This window comes from Stylophora pistillata, chromosome 9 (genome assembly GCF_964205215.1).
Source record: "Stylophora pistillata chromosome 9, jaStyPist1.2, whole genome shotgun sequence".
NCBI classification, from domain to species: Eukaryota; Metazoa; Cnidaria; class Anthozoa; order Scleractinia; family Pocilloporidae; genus Stylophora; species Stylophora pistillata.
In genome coordinates, this window is record NC_142527.1 from 12,389,931 (window position 1) to 12,406,729 (window position 16,799).

Consider the following 16,799-nt stretch of genomic DNA (forward strand, 5'->3'; position numbering starts at 1 on the left):
GTTAGCATAAGGTTATAAAGATTTTAAAACATAATTTCCATCCCAGCTGAGCAAGGCAATTATTCTTTGTTTGTTTTTTTCTCTCTTTCAGTTTCCAGTAAGCGAGCTTCTGTCAGACAAAATCCTGCAGTGATACGACCAAGCTTCTGCATTTCATCTGAGAGAAAGAGTCAAAGGCATCCTTTTAGCTATAGGCTAGAATTTTAGATATTACAATTATTAGTATCGTCATCTTATGTTCAGTTGCCTTGACGCATAAAAAGAATGATTAGTTGAAATGTAACATTTTTCATTCATACAAAAACGGTGGTGAACGCATTGAACAAAAGGATTTATTTGTCATATAGAGGTTCCCATGCGAAAAATGAGCTGGTCACGGTAAAGGTGATAAATCCCTTTGTAGCATAACCCTGACCCTAGTCTGACAAAAAGTTTTGTCCATCTTAATATTACACCCTGAAGTTTCGCTTAACAATGAGGCTGGACTTTCAAATTATATTTCTCATTCTACATACCCTGATTATCGAAATGTCGTGGGTTTTATTTTGAAAGCAGATGCTGTTGGGGCATAATAGTCTGCCCAGGTAGCGCAATAAACACGTGGTTAAGTTTTTTTTCAGCTAAGCCACGAGAATTGTTAGGGTTCGCTGATTGTATGGATTCCACGCGCGTATTGCATTTGGCTAGCTACGCATCTCCCTCCGTCATTGTTTAATGCCATTTGAGTTGAGATTCCAAAAGGAAAGAAAGAATAAAGAAATGAGATCATTCTTTGTGAGTAGTTGTATCATGGCGGGGTTTGAAACATTTCCCCTCATTTTACGTCAAATTCTCATGAATATACGTTAATTTGGCACTTTTGTGGTCTGTTTTAAGCTTTTACGTCAAATAATCGTGAATTCACTATATTTTGGCACTTTCGGGGGTTTCTTTAATGATGTTTGTGGTATTCACGATAAATTATCGTGAATTCACTATATTTTGGCACTTTCGGCGATGCCGATTCGCGCTTTCACGTCAAATAATCGTGAATTCACTATATTTTGGCACTTTCGGTGGTTTCTATCTCTGTTTTTGTCCATATTTACGTTAAAATATCGTGAAGCCTCGTTAAATGCCATTTGTCTTTAAGTGTGTTGTGTTCATCCCAAATAGTTGCAGAAAAATTATCATAAGATTCACGGAGTCTGAAGGTTTCACTGACTGGATAATCGGTGCCCTATCGCGTATGTGTGTATTTGGTCTGGTAAAACGATTCGCTTGTCATCATCAGCGGATAGCGCGACCTTATTGATCTCTTCCATGTACATCTCATGCTTTCGGTTTCGAAGTGTGTTCATTTTTCGAAGTTGTTTTACACCACTAAACAAACATTTTTTGTAGTCATCGAAGTTGATGGTGCGATCTACCACTCCTTCCTTCATTCCCTTACACTTCTTCACTTCTTCTCCATCATCAAACATTCTATAGCTGTACAGTTTAGCCCTCAGACCAACAAACTCCTCAATGATCTTTCCACCTGCCTCATCCTTAAACATTCCAATCACCTTCTTGTTCACACCGGTCGGTATCCCAGAAGAGTGCCCCTCTGAAATGTTGCTCGTGTCAAACAAACGGTCTACATCATCGATTATATCTTTGTAAAAATCTTCAGTCTGAATCTCATAACAAAGACTATCAGTGTCTGTGAAAAGAAGCTTTGATCTACCCTCTGGGTACTTAGGTTTGATGTAGTTGTAGTGGAAGTCATACATCAATGTCTTACTAATATCGAGGATGCTCATCCCGAGATAGAGAGGCTTATTGAAGAGAATTTGCGTCTTCCCCATATGTATCGCGCTGAGATTCTCGGAGAAGATGGCGCAGTGTTTGAAGTTAACCTTATTTGTCAGCTTCTTTGCCTTCTCATCTGAGGTGACAAGTCTCACGTCAACGCGTTTTCAAATGTTCTCCATGGTTTTGCCAAAGACAGCGTTGTTCATGAGCTTGTAGAAGTCCTTCTCAAAGTCATTCTTTGCTTTTGCTCTCAATTTTGTGTTGAGAGCAATATACTTCTTCATCCAAGGTCTCTCATTGAACCTGATGACGCGATGGATCTTTCCGATCTCGATTCCAAGACTCATGTAATGCTTCAATGTCTTATGATGAATGATGTACTTCTTCTTTTCATTCAACGTGCAGGTCAGCTTATGCACTTTCCCAATCAATAGATTCTCAGGGGCGGGTGGGTAGTCGTTGAAGTGATCGTGAAGCTCTTCTTTGACACCTTTTAGGTCGACTTCGAGAATGCAGGGGAAATTCTTCCATTTTTCAAAGTCTTTCTCATCTACCCATTCAAACCCTCCCGTCGGCAGACGCTTACTCATCGCCCAACCGTAAAGGTTGTTTGCATCGAGATAAATGATGAACTTTAAAAGTTGGGAGGGGTCAAAGCTTTCCTCCATGTATTTGTTGTTGGCTTTTGCATGCCTTGTCGAAATCATTGAAATACCACCGCGAATACCGGCCTCAAACATGTGCAACATATTTATATCGCTCAACAACTCAAGTTCTACCTTAGTCAACTTAAGACAGGCATCCCAAGCCAAACCCGGTGCGGTGAAGTACCAACAAGGATCGAGATGGTAGTTCTTTTTGCAAAGTTTTCGAAAGTTTTCAAACACATCGGCTAGTAAAAGAACGTCGCTTTGATTGTAGAGATTGTGGTAATCTCGGAATGTCTTACATCCAAAGACTTTCCATACATTTTGAGCATGGGTATAGTCTTCATCTGAGATACCTTTACCACTTAACACAGAGAAGAAAGCTTCTTTCGGCGGAAGTTGTGGCTCATCAAGCTTGTGTATAGAGTCCATCCATTCATAAGGATAAACACCCTTTCTCATCAACAGATTAAGCTTCTCTCCGGAATAATATTTTCTTGTGTTTTGGAAGAAAGGCTTACCCTTTTTGGCGAGGTTCGCAACAAGCTTGTCAAGACCGGAAGCTATGAATTTAAAGCTGTCAATGAACCTCAACTCTCTCTTTTCCTCGACGAGTTTGTTGTCTTCCTTAAAAAACTTGTCAACCACAACGTGCTTTGTGAAGCTAATGTATTTCTCTTCGTTGTTTGGTATGCAATCAATCTCACCCTCTGAAACACCAAGATTTCTAACGAAGAGATGAGCGTCATAGTTTGCCAAGTTGTGCAACACAACAGGTATGAATTTTGGCCGTTGGAATTTTAGGTTGCAGCTGTTATGCGCAGCCCCTCGAAATTTACCGGTGTAATGGCAGTGATCGCGAACTTTGTCTTTCCCCTCTTCAAAATCTTCTCCACATAACCAACAACATGTTGCATTTTCAAATTCGACAGCATCACTGTCTGTGAAGATCATCTTTTTAGGAGGATGATCTTCGTAAATAGACTTAACCTCCGCTTCAAGCGATTCAACGAACTTTTGTGCCACATCTTCATTCTCAGACTTTGCTGTGTATTCAAGCAGTTTTGAATAACTATCGTCAAATGAGCACTTGAGATAGTAGGAAAAACTTACCGGAATATGTTGAGACTTTCTCTCTGTGTAACACTCTTCGGGATTAGGTTGGGCTGAGTGCAATAGTTTAATGATTGATTCAAAATCGGCATAGATGACAAACGGCATGTCCATCTTCTTGTGATGGTTTTTGAAAGAGAGGAAAGTCTCTTCTTTCGGCATCTTCTCTCTCACAGCCTCATGAAATCGGCACAGCACATCATGAGTGTCAAGAAGTCGCTGAGAGCCAAAATAATTAAGACATCTCCTACATATATACTTCTTCGCCTTCTTCTTTGACAACTCACTCGATACGAGCCGACTCAAATTTTTGATGAGACAATAATGCTTTTTGTCACCATCTTGAATGAGAAGAAGATCAATATGCTGTATCTGACCTTTGCTGCTCACTCTCAAGGGATTGAGCCCATTTTCATACATGTATACGTTGACACCGATCTCCGGATTTAACTTTTCAAAGCGACTAATGCTCTTCACCTCCATCGGAAACTTAATGTCATCCCACACGAATTTTTCTGCCTGTTTTTTCAAAATCTTTGTGATACGGCTAGGATTACTTTGAACAGGATTCAAAGCTCTCGTAACACACCACTTAAAACATTCATCATCCTCATTCTCCATATTTATGAAGGCCTTCTTATTTGCGAGATGCTTTGGCAGCTTAATGTAAGAAGAACCTTTCAGAGGGGTGTATTTCACCATATGCAAATCCAGACCCTCAACACGATGAAATTTCCACCCACTCCCATTTCTTTCAAACTTTTCCAAACTCTTTATCATTTTCTCCACACATTCTTCATAAAGTTCTTCTCGATCAGTCTCTTGAAAGACGATCTTTTGTGAAGTTGAAAGATATGCAGTTGTGTGCTGAATCTCACCATCACTATTTTTCCTTATCATTTCACACCTAAAAATGAACTTTATCTTGATATTTTTTTGTGTATTCAAAAGGTTCATAACGGTGGGCTTTACAACCTCAAGATAATCTCTCGGCCCAAAAAGTATTGGCCCCCCATCGATCGTATACATCTTTGCAAACTGTTTCAGAGAAGACATCTTCTCAACAGCTTTGAAACGAGAAGCTCTCGCTCTCTTCAGAGAGCTCTTGCTCTCTTCTCTCTTTGTTCTCAACAGTGCCCTTTTTCTCAACAGTGCACTTCTTCTTGGCTGCATAAACTCGTGTAACCGCTTCTCATAGTCGCTTCTGCGAAGGCCTTTGTTTATCTCACGGAATTCTGTAATTGTGGTAGGAGCGCTACTGCTAGGAGCTAGGCTCCTAGGGCCTCCCTTTGCCTTCTTTTGTGTAATTATGGGCAGGGCAGGGCTTTTTGGTTTCGACTGAATAAGCTTGATGCGTTTGATAAGCTCATCTTTTCGAAGGTTTGCGTAGCCGTGGAGGCCGTTATCCTTTGCGATTTTGCGTAGTTGCACAACAGTGTTATTCTCCATTATGCAGATATGTATTCTGTAAAGATAGTTTTGATCTCAAAAAAACTCCTTTCTATTTTCTTTTCAATATTTCTTTAAGATTTTTTTCCTCACTCGATTCAAGTGAGGAAAACCCACGACTTTACGTCGTTCAATCCTCAGACTTTGAAGGGGTGATTATAATCACCTCATCATCTTGGGGTGGATCTTTCTTCAACGTATAACTCTCAAATCTCAGATTGTATCGTATTCCATCGATAACTATTGTGCTTTTTGCTCCTTTGTCCTTCCAACCAAACTTTCCAGGATTTACGTTGAAATGTTTCGAAGCCTTATTAATCGAAGGGAAAACAAGCTCTTCTGCATCTGATGAATCTGCAGATTCATCTTCAAAGAACCATGTATCTACAGGTGACATTATCACCTTTTTCCTCACACCACACTGCCTTGCACGAGGGGGTGGGGGGTTTCTGATAACTTCAATCAATTCTTTTTTCTTGAGTTTGTAGAGGCCTCGCAGACCCATCTCTTTTCCTTTTGCCAAAAGTGCAGGCTTTGAATATGTTTCAAGTTTATCCATCTTGTTATCTTTTTTTATCTTAATCATTTCTTTAAGACATTTTCTTTTCATTTTTTTATAACTTCTGAAGATCTTTCTCATCAACCCACGAGTTGAATTTTTCTGGATAACCACTCCACTTCACGAGAGCTTGTTTGCCCTTTTTTCGTATAACCTTCTCAATGCGAAAAAGGCCTGAAAGGCTTTGCTTTGCCTTCAACATCTCTTGTTCGTAGAAAGTGCCTTTGATCTCTTCTCCAAGCAGATCCTTCAACTTGTAAGTGATGGGCTTGGTGTACTGCACCTCATCAACTACAAATATTTCTTCAGACCAATTTGGTGTGTAGCCCTTGTCGAAAAGCTGCCGCTTGAATTTGGAGATTCGAACGTGGTCACCGACCGCAAACTTTGGCTCTCCATGGACACTCAAGGGGCTAAGGTCTTTACCGTACAGTTTCAAATAGACGGCATTCTCATTCTTCTTCTTGGAGGCCTCTACAGGTGTCATACCGATCGATCTATGTTTTGTATTGTTGTACTTCTCGAGAATCTTCGGCAATATGTTGAGATACACTGTGTTGTTCTGGATGGTAAACTGCTTCCACATTTTTGTTTTGATCGTACGATTCCATCTCTCACACACAGACGATTTCTCTTCATTCTCTGTCGAGTACAGCTCAATACCCTCCGCTTTGAATAGATCTCTGACATGACTGTTGTAATACTCCTTACCTTTATCAGTCCACATCTTCTTTCGCTTTCTCCCTTCAGAGAATATCTCTTTGAACCCCTCCGCCACACTCTCACCCTTTTTATTCTTCAGAGGAACGATCCAGCCGTACTTGCTAAAAATGTCCAACACCATCAGCAGGTAACGGTAGCCCTTGTTCCACTTTGCAAACTTTTGCATCTCCACCAAGTCAGAGCACCAAATCTCATCGATACCGTTCACAATAACACGCCGCTTTGTAAAGTTTCGTCTGATGGGTTTGTGCAGCTCATCTGCTAATTCTTCTTGCCACCCTTGCGACCCCTGGGGGTCTTTTTTTTTTCCACCCAGGCCTAAGCCAAGCTTCTGTTTGGTGTTTATGGCGTTTCTCGCAATCCAGTGCCCCCACTGCCTCTGATTGTACGGTATCGCATCGAGGTCTGTCACCATCTTACAGTCGGCCACATTCTTACACGCTTTTGGGTTTGGCTTGTCTGCACAGACGGTGTAATCAACGTCGTGCTGCATTGCAATCACGTCAGTCGGACCCGTTGGCTGTTCATAGATCTCGAGAATTTTGCCAGTCTTTGGATCGAAGCGCAGTTGAGAATCGAGATCGTTGTAGGGCCCGGCAAAATTATACCCAGGCATCGTGAAGCCACCTTTCGGCCTCGGGAGTTTACCAATCGCTTTATGCAGATCGAAGGCTCCACCTTCGTAAAGAGGGTGAGTCGGGTCATTCACTCCACCAGGTGCATACATCGACATAGGTAGAATTTGATTTACATCGTACGCGTTCAGCGTTCCACCACTAATCTTTTTGCTCATATCGTTGACGAATGAATCGAGAGCTTGATCGAGATACTTGTTCGCCGTCTTTTTGAACTTGCTCTTCGCATAGTCAGATTTGACAGCGTTTGGAAGCCCCTGCTGCGCCATGTTCGCAAGCCCCTTTAGAGCCATCTCACTCAAAGACGTGCTGGTTCGTCCTACATCCTCAAAGAGCGTCCCGCCTTTTTTTTTACTCCCCCTTTCATGAAAGACACCTTAGTGATGCCGCATTCAGCGCACTTCGATTTCATCATCAGTCGACCATTTTTCGCAACCTCCTGCCGCTCACTCCCCGGCATGCTATCAGTCTTCTTCTTTTGCTTCACGCAGTAAGTTTTCATTTCGAGCAATATTTGTTTTGTACTTAGTACTAGTACTTATAGTACTTATATTTTTTCGTCAAAATTTCGTGCACAGGTGCCCTTTATCTTATCGCAAAACAAGAAATCATAAGGTTTCAACGCTGAAAAAGCACTGACATCGAAGCAGTTCTCATCAGCGATTAGCTTGCGGTGTCGCTGTGTTGGCGGCAAAAATATAGCCATGTGAGAACAATTCAACCTGATGTCTTTGTCAGTCTTGTAGTGCGACTGGGATAGGTATATGGGTGAGATCTGATGATGTCTGCCATCGATAAAGTGCTTGAGGATTTTGTCTTGCGTTGTTTTCGGAGCTGTGATCAAATGATCGAAGATAACAACCTTTCGCCCCTCTGCAGGGTACTCGGTTGTGTCGGGGATCTGAGCTGGATCCATCAGATGTAAAATCTGATAACCTAGTTTTTGCGAATGCCGGTGCATGATCTTCGCAAGGTCTTGTATTAGGTCTTGGTGGAAGTTGGGGCTATAGATATATATTTCGTCATATGGCACAAGCGGCGCTCTCAACATATAGGACAGCAAATTCGTTTTACCACTACCTGAGGGCCCAGCTATCAACATTCTATAGTCCTCATCGAGATAGTTAACGCCTGGAACCCTTCTTTTTCGAGTACCCTCACCACGAGTGGTAGTCAGTTTTGGTATGTTAACCATGAACTTTGTTCTAGTATCAACCTTTGTACTTAGTACTATCGTAGAAAATGTATGTTGATTTTTTGGCGTGGAGCGTTTTTACTTTTTTTGATTTTTTTTCTCTTGTGTAAAGGATATAGAGAAAAGAAAAGGCAAATTATATTACAAGTTCAACAAACATGCAACTCACAAGTCTCAAAGGTATTACCAAGTATAATGTTATCTTCGAAGAGGCGACCACTAACCAACACGGCCACCAGCGTATCAACATCAAGGCTAAACACACCTGTGGTGAGAACAAAGCTGGGCCGTTGGTGATAGCTTCACCTTTTCGATTCTCGTTTGGTGTACAGCCAAGCTTGAGTAAGAGTGATGTTACGGGCTGCACACTACCCACTCCTCTGTGGAATCCTCAAGAGGGTGAGCCAACGCAAAAAGAGTTTGCCTTCTACCACGCTCTCAAAGAGTTGAAGCATATTTGCTATGAACACTTGGACGAGTTTTATGGTACAGACGTGGCAGAGAGCATAAAGTTCCCACTGGTTGAGAAAGAGGGGAAAGCACCGGTACTATACCCGAGGCTTATGTACAGTCAAAAGTCTGATAAGATACGCACCCTCTTTCACTCGAAAGAGGAATCAAAAGTGGAGCCGCTAGAATGCCTTGATTACTGTAAGGTAAAAATGACCATCGTGGTTGATAGTATCTATCTGGGTGATGAGTACGCATTGGTACAGCTAAAAGTAAACGATGTATATGTGCATCGGTTGCCGCAGAGACAGGTGCAGCCATTGGCTGTCCTTGAAGAAGATGAACTCGAAGAAGAAGAGCTAGACTTTGAAGAGGACTAAGACCAAAGGTCTTTTTTTCCTTTTTTTTGAAACGAAAAAGGAAAGCTTCAAGCGAGGGTAGCACTTATCTCAAAAGTTAAGTGTCAACGATGCAAAAGCGAGGTGACTCACTTATTTGAAAAGATAAGTGTTACCCTCGTTTTTACTTTTTTTTTATTTTTTTTCTCTTGGGTAGTTGCAAAGCAACTAAAGCACACATTACAAGTACTACAGTCATGATGCAACTCACTGATATCAAAAAGATTGAAGACAACATCATATTCGAAAAAGCGGTTTCTAACTGTTATGGTGACAAGTGTATAAACATACGTGCAAAACACGGTTGTGGTGAGGGCAAGCCAGGGCCGTTGGTGATAGCAAGCCCTTTTCTCTCTTCGTTTGGCGTTCGAAAGAGCTTGAAGGACGATGATATCACGAAGTGCTCGTTACCAACTCTCCTATGGGAGTGGGGGGTGCAACAAAACGAGCTCGACTTCTATGCAGCATTGATAAGATTGAGGGATCTATGCTATGAACACCTGAGTGACACCTATGGAGAATTCGAAGCAGAAAAGATGAAGTTCCCTTTGACTGATGAGAGGGGTGTGGATAAAGGACAAGTTCCAATACTTTACCCCAAACTAATGAAATATACCCTCTTCCACACAAAATATATACCAGAAATAGATCCACTCAAGTACCTAGACCAGTACTGTAAAGTAAAGATGACCATCGTCGTCGACAGCATCTACATGGATTCTTTTAGCAGGTCATCAGTGCAATTGAAAATACATGATGTGTATGTGAATCCACAGAGACTGATGCAGCCATTGGCTACCCTGTCTAAAGACGAAGAAGATAAACTCGAAGGTGAAATGTGGGTTGACCCAAAGACTAGTAAGCTTATTAATCCAAAGACTGGTGAGATTCTTAAGGTCAGACCCGCTTTCCCCCACCACTTCTCCCCTCACAACAGGGGGATAGTAGATAAGCTACTTAGCTTAGACCCAAAGACTGTCCCCTTTTATCCATCACCAGCGGCTCTGAGTAACGTCTCTGAGTCAAAATATGCGGCTGATAGTGAAGAAGATGAAGAACTCAAAGAGGTTGTAGTGGTCTAAGGCCTAAGGTCTTTTTTTTTCCTTTTTTCGAAACGAAAAAGGAAAGCACGTCAAAGCGTGAAGAAGTTGGGGTATCTAGCTAAGCTTAGCCACCCAACTTCAAGCTTTACCAAAGCGTTTTTCATACTGCTTGAGCACCTTATTCGACTGAAATATCGGACAAAGATCTGTGATGGTGTCATCGATAAGCTTTACCTCTTCGATAAACGAAGCGCTGTTGAAGGCCCTCCCCCTCATATAAGACCTCAGATCAGTCAAGATCTTCTCATAGGTGGTAAAAGCGAATTTGCTCATATCGATCTTGCGGTCAAACTTCTTCACATCTGTGAAAGTCTTGAGAAGGAGACCGGCACCAGATATTGTGGCGAGCGGGATCGGGTTCATGGTTACCCCACCGGCTATCCCACCGATAACGATGAGCATAGAGCTACTCAGCTTGCAGAGTAGGCTCTTTCGTTTGAAAATTGTGAATATCTTCCGCGAGCACCACCACTTCTTGTGATAGTGCTTGTAAAGAGCTTTGAGTTCATCGATCTTCTCATCACCGATCGAGTATTCGATGTGGTTAAAGTTGAAGATGGCTGCGTCAGTCATTTTATTATGAGCAACTCATAATAAATGTTTGAAAAAATATGCGCATCAGACAAGCTTTGTCAAATAAAACGAGGCGTTGTCCGTACCGCTTAGGTAACTGCTAGTTATTCCCATCCGTATTCGAGTGTTGTTTTGTTTGGTTACTATGACACGGTTAACTGTAATCTGCGACCAAGAAACACCTTTTACGTAAGTACTATCGAGTTGTGACCAAGTTGAACCACTATCCTCACTCTTTTCTATAACAAAATTTCTTATGCTAGAGACGTAATCATTGTACAAAATGTGATAGCACCCTGATTTTACCAAATTCAACTCTCGGCCGCTGTTATGAACTGAAAAATAGTCTGAGTTATAGCCTCCCTTTGAATAAGCTGGATAACATATGATATCTACGGATGCTGTGCTAAAACTAACATTTTTGTTATTGCTATGAGCCATCTTTTTCACAAAGAGAAATATGATCTCGTGGGTGTTATCATCCACATATTTCTTAGTAGCTGCAGAATTGGCATGAATGGGTTTGTGTTCGAGAGTGAGATCGCTGTTGATGTGAACGGCTCCGTTCACGAATGAGTACCAACTTGTCCAGACCTCTTTGGGAATAGAGTTGTGAAAACCCTTTGATCCGTACACAATAACCCAAATGGGCAAGGTTTGGTCGTAGGCCTGGGCCTGCCCCGATTTATTTTTCATCACGACGTCAAACATGAGATAGTTTGGTGCTGAATTTGACCATTTGGTCAAATGGATGAGGGTGATGATGTGATTTTCAAATCGATTGCTGCGCTGAGTTGAAATTGTTTCAACACTGCTGGTCGCCGTCAGAGTCACACTGTTTGGATCGATTTTACTCGATTGCCAACAGAGCTCACAGACGACGGTGTATTCATCTCTGCTCGCAGAATACATATTTACACCAAACCGAGAAGAATAATAACCCTTGCTAGTGTCCAAGCTTAAATCAAAAGGTTTGGTTCTAGGATTGGTGGGGTACAGCACAACCTGGTCTGTGATCGCTTTACCAGTGATGTTGTCTTCGTCGGAGAACTGACCGCTATTGCCCATGATATAAGCGAGGTCGTTAGTCAGCTGGGGGCCCGCTATGTTATGCGCTAATCTATCTTCAACGAATTTTTTGTTCACCACATCAGTGTCAGCTGAAGGTGTGTGGCTAGATGTAACTTTGTTCGAGCCCATCGCGAGTGTTCCTGACATTGTACCACCGGAGGTGCTGAGCTTGGTATCCGCGTATTTCTTTGACACAGCCTCGTCGTTGTCAGAAAATGTGTCTGGGAGATTTACAATCTTTCGCCCACACGCGTCTAAAGTTTGCTTGTCGTTAAGGTTGCGAAAGCTAGGTATTGATTTCTTCGTATTGTCAACGTATACCTGAGTAGCACTGCTAAGGCATGTAATATCAAGAAGACCTTGGAGATGCCTCTTCATGGCACCAGCCTCATATCGGGAGATGAGAGTGTTTGAGTTTTCATAAGTAGATTGTTGTCTTGTCGTCATATTCAAGTAATTTTCGCGTTTGGTATTGATGACATCCTTGCCGTTCATGTCCAGATTACCTGTCATCTTCTGTGAGCCGCTTAGCAGTAAAACAGAAGTTGTATCCGCTTTGCCACTCAAGCCGTTCAAAACAGTTGATGTATCTGCCTTCTTCGCGAGTTCGGTGTTGAGTTTATTCTCATTCACAGCTGCCGTGCCGTTGAGAGGAGTGTCGCTTAGGCCGGTAACCTGTCGGTCTGCTCCATGACTTGAGGTAAAAGAGATTGCTTTCAAAATATTCCCTCCTTTAGTTTTGTCGAGGTAGTTTGAGAGATCAGAAGAGCTTAGCTTCTTTGCAAGCTCAGTGTTGAAAGTGGTTGTGTCGACTTTACCACTCAAGCCGTTAAGCACCGTCGACGTATCAGCTTTCTTCGCGAGTTCGGTGTTGAGTTTATTTTCGTTTACAGCGGCAGTGCCGTTGAGCGGTTGGTCGCTTAGCCCCGTAACCTGACGATCAGCACCATGTGTGCTTGTGAAAGTTATAGCCTTTTTCAGATTTGATAGATCGATGTTAGATCCTGATGAACCACCTTGCGGTCCTTGCGGACCTTGTGGGCCTGTAGCACCAGTGTCGCCTTTAGGTCCTGCCGGACCTGTGGCTCCGCGAGGGCCTTGTGGTCCAGTAGCACCAGTGTCACCTTTTACCCCAGCAGCTCCTCGAGAACCAGTAGCACCTTGTGGGCCAGTGTCGCCTTTGTCGCCTTTGACACCGGCAGGGCCTGTGGCTCCTTGTGGGCCTTGTGGGCCTGTAGCACCAGTGTCGCCTTTGTCGCCTTTCGCTCCGGGTGGCCCTTCAGGCCCTTCCTTCGATGCCCCCTCTTGTCTGTGGTCGACTTCGTGATAACCGTCGCTGAAACCCATCTTGCCTGTTTTGTAATCTCTTCAGATAATTTGAAGAGATTTTTTATGTAAAAGACCTTTCACAAAAAAAAGGCCTAGGTGAAATAGTTCACGATGAAGTGCTCGTTTGACAAGGTGTTGCTGTGTGATAGAGGTTCTACTACATCGTTGAAGACAGAGTACAGGCTCTTATGAGCAAGGCCGTAGCCTTTCAGTCTTCGACTCACCTCATTCAAAAACCACAGGCAATAATACCCGCACAACACACTCAACATAGCTTGATATTGCATGTTGTTGTATGCATAGTTTACACCGAAGGTGTTAGAAAGCATTACAACCTCCCCGCACGGGTGTAAACCGGACGAGTCAAAATATAAGATGAGGCCGGAACCGAAAAACATCGCTACCCAGTGTGATCCACTTTCATGTGACTCGTTAAGGTTAATCACATAACACCGCTTTGGTTTACAATCTTTTATGTGATCTCTCGAGATCACGCCACCAAAGTTTGGGATCTTGAGATATCTAACCCACTCATCGATATCGAGGTTTGTTATCGGGAGGTTTTTGAAGGGAGGTTTTACAGCAGAGCTCCCAGTAGTGGTATTCCGTTGAAGGGTGAGTTTTTTCCCAATAGAATTCCTTTGCCTTTCTGTTTTTTTCGGCCTCGTCCTATGGTCACAGGTCCATCAAAATGTGTTGGAAACCACGGTGATGGTTGTGGTCCTCCCTCCCAATACGGTCTGTTTTGCAAAGCACCGCCGTTTTTACCACCCGGTCGTCTGTTTTGCAACCCCCTCCCCCTTCGCTTTGCACCACTTCCGGTTAGCGCTTTGAGAACTAGTGGTATTCCGATACTAGCGAGAAGTGTGCCGAGAAAACCACCTGATTGCTTCTTAGTCGGCTTCATTTTCAAATCACCGCCAGATGTAAGTGCAGCGAGGATGTCTTTCTTCTGTTTCTCGGTGAGAAGGCCTTTGTGTGCAATGAGCTGTTGAATTTTATCATTTGGTATGAGAAAGCCACCTGTCTGCCCCGCGCCTAAGACTTTGTCTGTGACAAAATTACCTACACTTGTGAGCGCTCCTGTCGCAAGTCCAGGTAGAGCCTTCGTAGCAAATTTCGTTACAGTTGGCAATACTTTAGGTAGCACTTTCGAGCCGAGCGCTAAAAGTGACGTGAAGAGATTTCCTCCTTGCTGTGCAACCTTTCTGATCTGTGTCTTGCTGATCTTAAGGTCTACCCCCTTGCCAGTGCTCGCGGCTTTTTGAATCCTATTTATTTGTGTCTTTGTCAACATCATTTCGTCAGGGCCACTCAGTTCATTGTGCGAGAGGCGGAGAGTGATAGCCGATTGTGAAGTGTAGGCTTTAGCAAGCTTCTTTCTCTGACCCTCTGAGAGGGCAACTCCGTAAGGGTGGTATGTTGTCATAGCTTTTATAATATGCTCCATATTATAAATTCAGAAAAAAAGACGAGATCTGTGATCAGATCTAAGTCTTGATAGCTGCCTTTCCAGACATATTATCAATACTAACCTCTTCCTCGTTCAAAACAAGGGCATAGATGTAGTAGTCGGCGTTCGTAGAATTGTTGAGACTATACTCAAATTCCAAGCCTGTCGTTCTTGTTAGTAGCTCAGGTGTCTGCTTAGTGAGATCGAAGTACAGAATGCCGTACAGATCTTGAAACTGTTTCAGATCGATGGCGGGGCCTAAGAGGAGATTGTTGGTAAACTTTGAATACCCTTGCAGAGCTAACCAGGCGCGTGTGATCTCACTGTTTGGGTCTAGTTGTTGGTCGGGATAACGCTCCCCGTTCTGTACTCTGAGCTGGGCTTTGGTGAGGTATCGAGCATTCGCGATGTTATAGGTGTTGAAAAGAAGGGGATTTGCTTCCTGGTCCGAGAATTTTGAGGCGTTAACGATCCATACAAACACGTGTCTTGGCCGTCTCACCGCATTCGTAATTCTGAAGGTGCCGTTTGCTTGTCGAAGCGGATCAGAGACAATGACCTCTTCATGCAAATAGTTCCACGAGTGAGGCTTCAGGTAGTCTTCCATATATTTCTTGAGACCTTGGGCATTAAATTTGATGATAGGAACCCGTAATTTGAACTTAGTTATGATGTAACGCCCTGCGCCTGCCGCGTTTGCTCGGAACAGGACATTATCATCGCTTTCAAGCCTTACTTCGATCGAAACTCTTCCGTTGGGGGCTAATTGTTCCTGCATCGAGTCAAAGAACTCAAAACGGTTGAGTGGTAGGTGGATATTATTTTCAGCACCTGCGGAGAGAAGAGTCTTTCGTTTGGCAAAGCCTTCGTTGTAATTCGTGTTGTCAGTAGGCGCAATGTTTTGCGCGTTTCCGTCAAGAGCGAGTGTTGCATACTTCTGGATCACTGCACCGGTGGCCGTATCCTTGTAAAAGAATTGTCGGGGCCCCACCTTTTTCGCGTGCTCATCAGTCATCTCTGTTAGATTCTTTACATTTGCCGCGTGGTTGGCTGAGGGGAGATCGAGGACCCGAGTACCATCAAAGGAGATCTTAAGATCTTCGATTAGACTGAAACCTCCGTTGATAATAGCTGCAGCATCTGCCGCACCGTAGGTTGACTTGTCCATCTTCGTGATCTTGAGATCTATTTCAAAGAAAGCGTTATACCAGTCGGGGACAGATTCAGAGGCTGAAGAGGTGTCTACAGTCCACTTATAACCGCTCTTGACTTGCGTCGCATTATTGGCAGGTGCCGCTTGCAACGGTGTGTCGAGATCGTATGAGTAATACTCATACGCCTTGGCGTATTTTGAGGTTCTCATCTGAGACATGTTACTGTTGTTTTGTTGTTGTTTGATCTTGTTGAGGGTCAAGACTTTTTTATTACAAAAAAAGTTCATCAAAGTCGCTAAACACCCCTGTGAGTTCTTTTTTACGCTTAGTACCTTTGGTACTAGAATCTGACGCTTGGGTTCTCCACGATTTATCTTGTTGGAGCAGCTTTACAAGCTTATCTCCTTCGTTTTTCTTTGCCGCATCCGCTTCGTGGTGTGTGACTTGTGGAAGGTGACTAGCGTCACCTTGCGGTCGTTTTGAGAATTTATCATAGATCGTTTCACCAACTAATTGCCCCATCTTGTCACCGACTTGCTCAGCACCCTTCTCAATCCCCTTCGTCACCGCTTTAGTTGCAAGCTCTTTTGCAGCTTTACCTGTAAGCTTTGAAAATGCTTTTGTAGCCCCACTCTTGAGAACGTCAAAAATTCCTTCACCTTCTTGAGGAATTGAAAATTCCTCATCAACATTTTGTAATATGAGTTTGCCATCGGCACCTTGTCTCATATGTTTTCGAACCATGATTTGCTTTATTTATATCAGTGTATGATATAAATAACTATTTTTTTTATGCTTGAAAACGCTTACTTTAGCAAAAGTGTTAGCGATACGGCCGTGCCGTTAAGATCGAGCGCTCTCCCAAGGGAGTCGGTTATGTAGATTCGCAAATCTCTGATAGCACCCGTGTTTATTTTGCTATATTTCTTTTGCCTCGGCTCGAGATGAAAGGGGTATGAGAGGGGTAGATTATCTACTGAAAATCGATAGAGAACATCCGATTGTTTTCCACCGACAACGCTCTCTGATAATATATTTGTGCGGATATAAATATCATCCACCGAGCGAGTGATATCCGGTAGCTTGTCACCGTAACTAGTGGCTGTAACAATCTTCTTTGTGAAACCGATAAGATCTCCAAAGTCACCAGTCTGTAGGTCAACTTGATAAC

At 43.1% G+C, this 16,799-nt stretch overlaps 1 protein-coding gene across 1 annotated transcript; it reads right to left on the reverse strand.

The window, feature by feature from the left end:
- Positions 1–1,940: 1,940 nt before the first annotated feature.
- LOC111324675 (uncharacterized) lies at positions 1,941–4,985 on the reverse strand. The gene has a single exon (XM_022928286.2). The coding sequence runs from the start codon at positions 4,983–4,985 to the stop codon at positions 1,941–1,943; it is 3,045 nt and encodes a 1,014-aa protein (XP_022784021.2).
- Between the last annotated feature and the right edge of the window lie 11,814 nt (positions 4,986–16,799).

Bases quoted from the DNA above. Each gene is read 5' to 3' on its own strand.
- LOC111324675 (XM_022928286.2), bottom strand. From the start codon at position 4,985: ATGGAGAATAACACTGTTGTGCAACTACGCAAAATCGCAAAGGATAAC.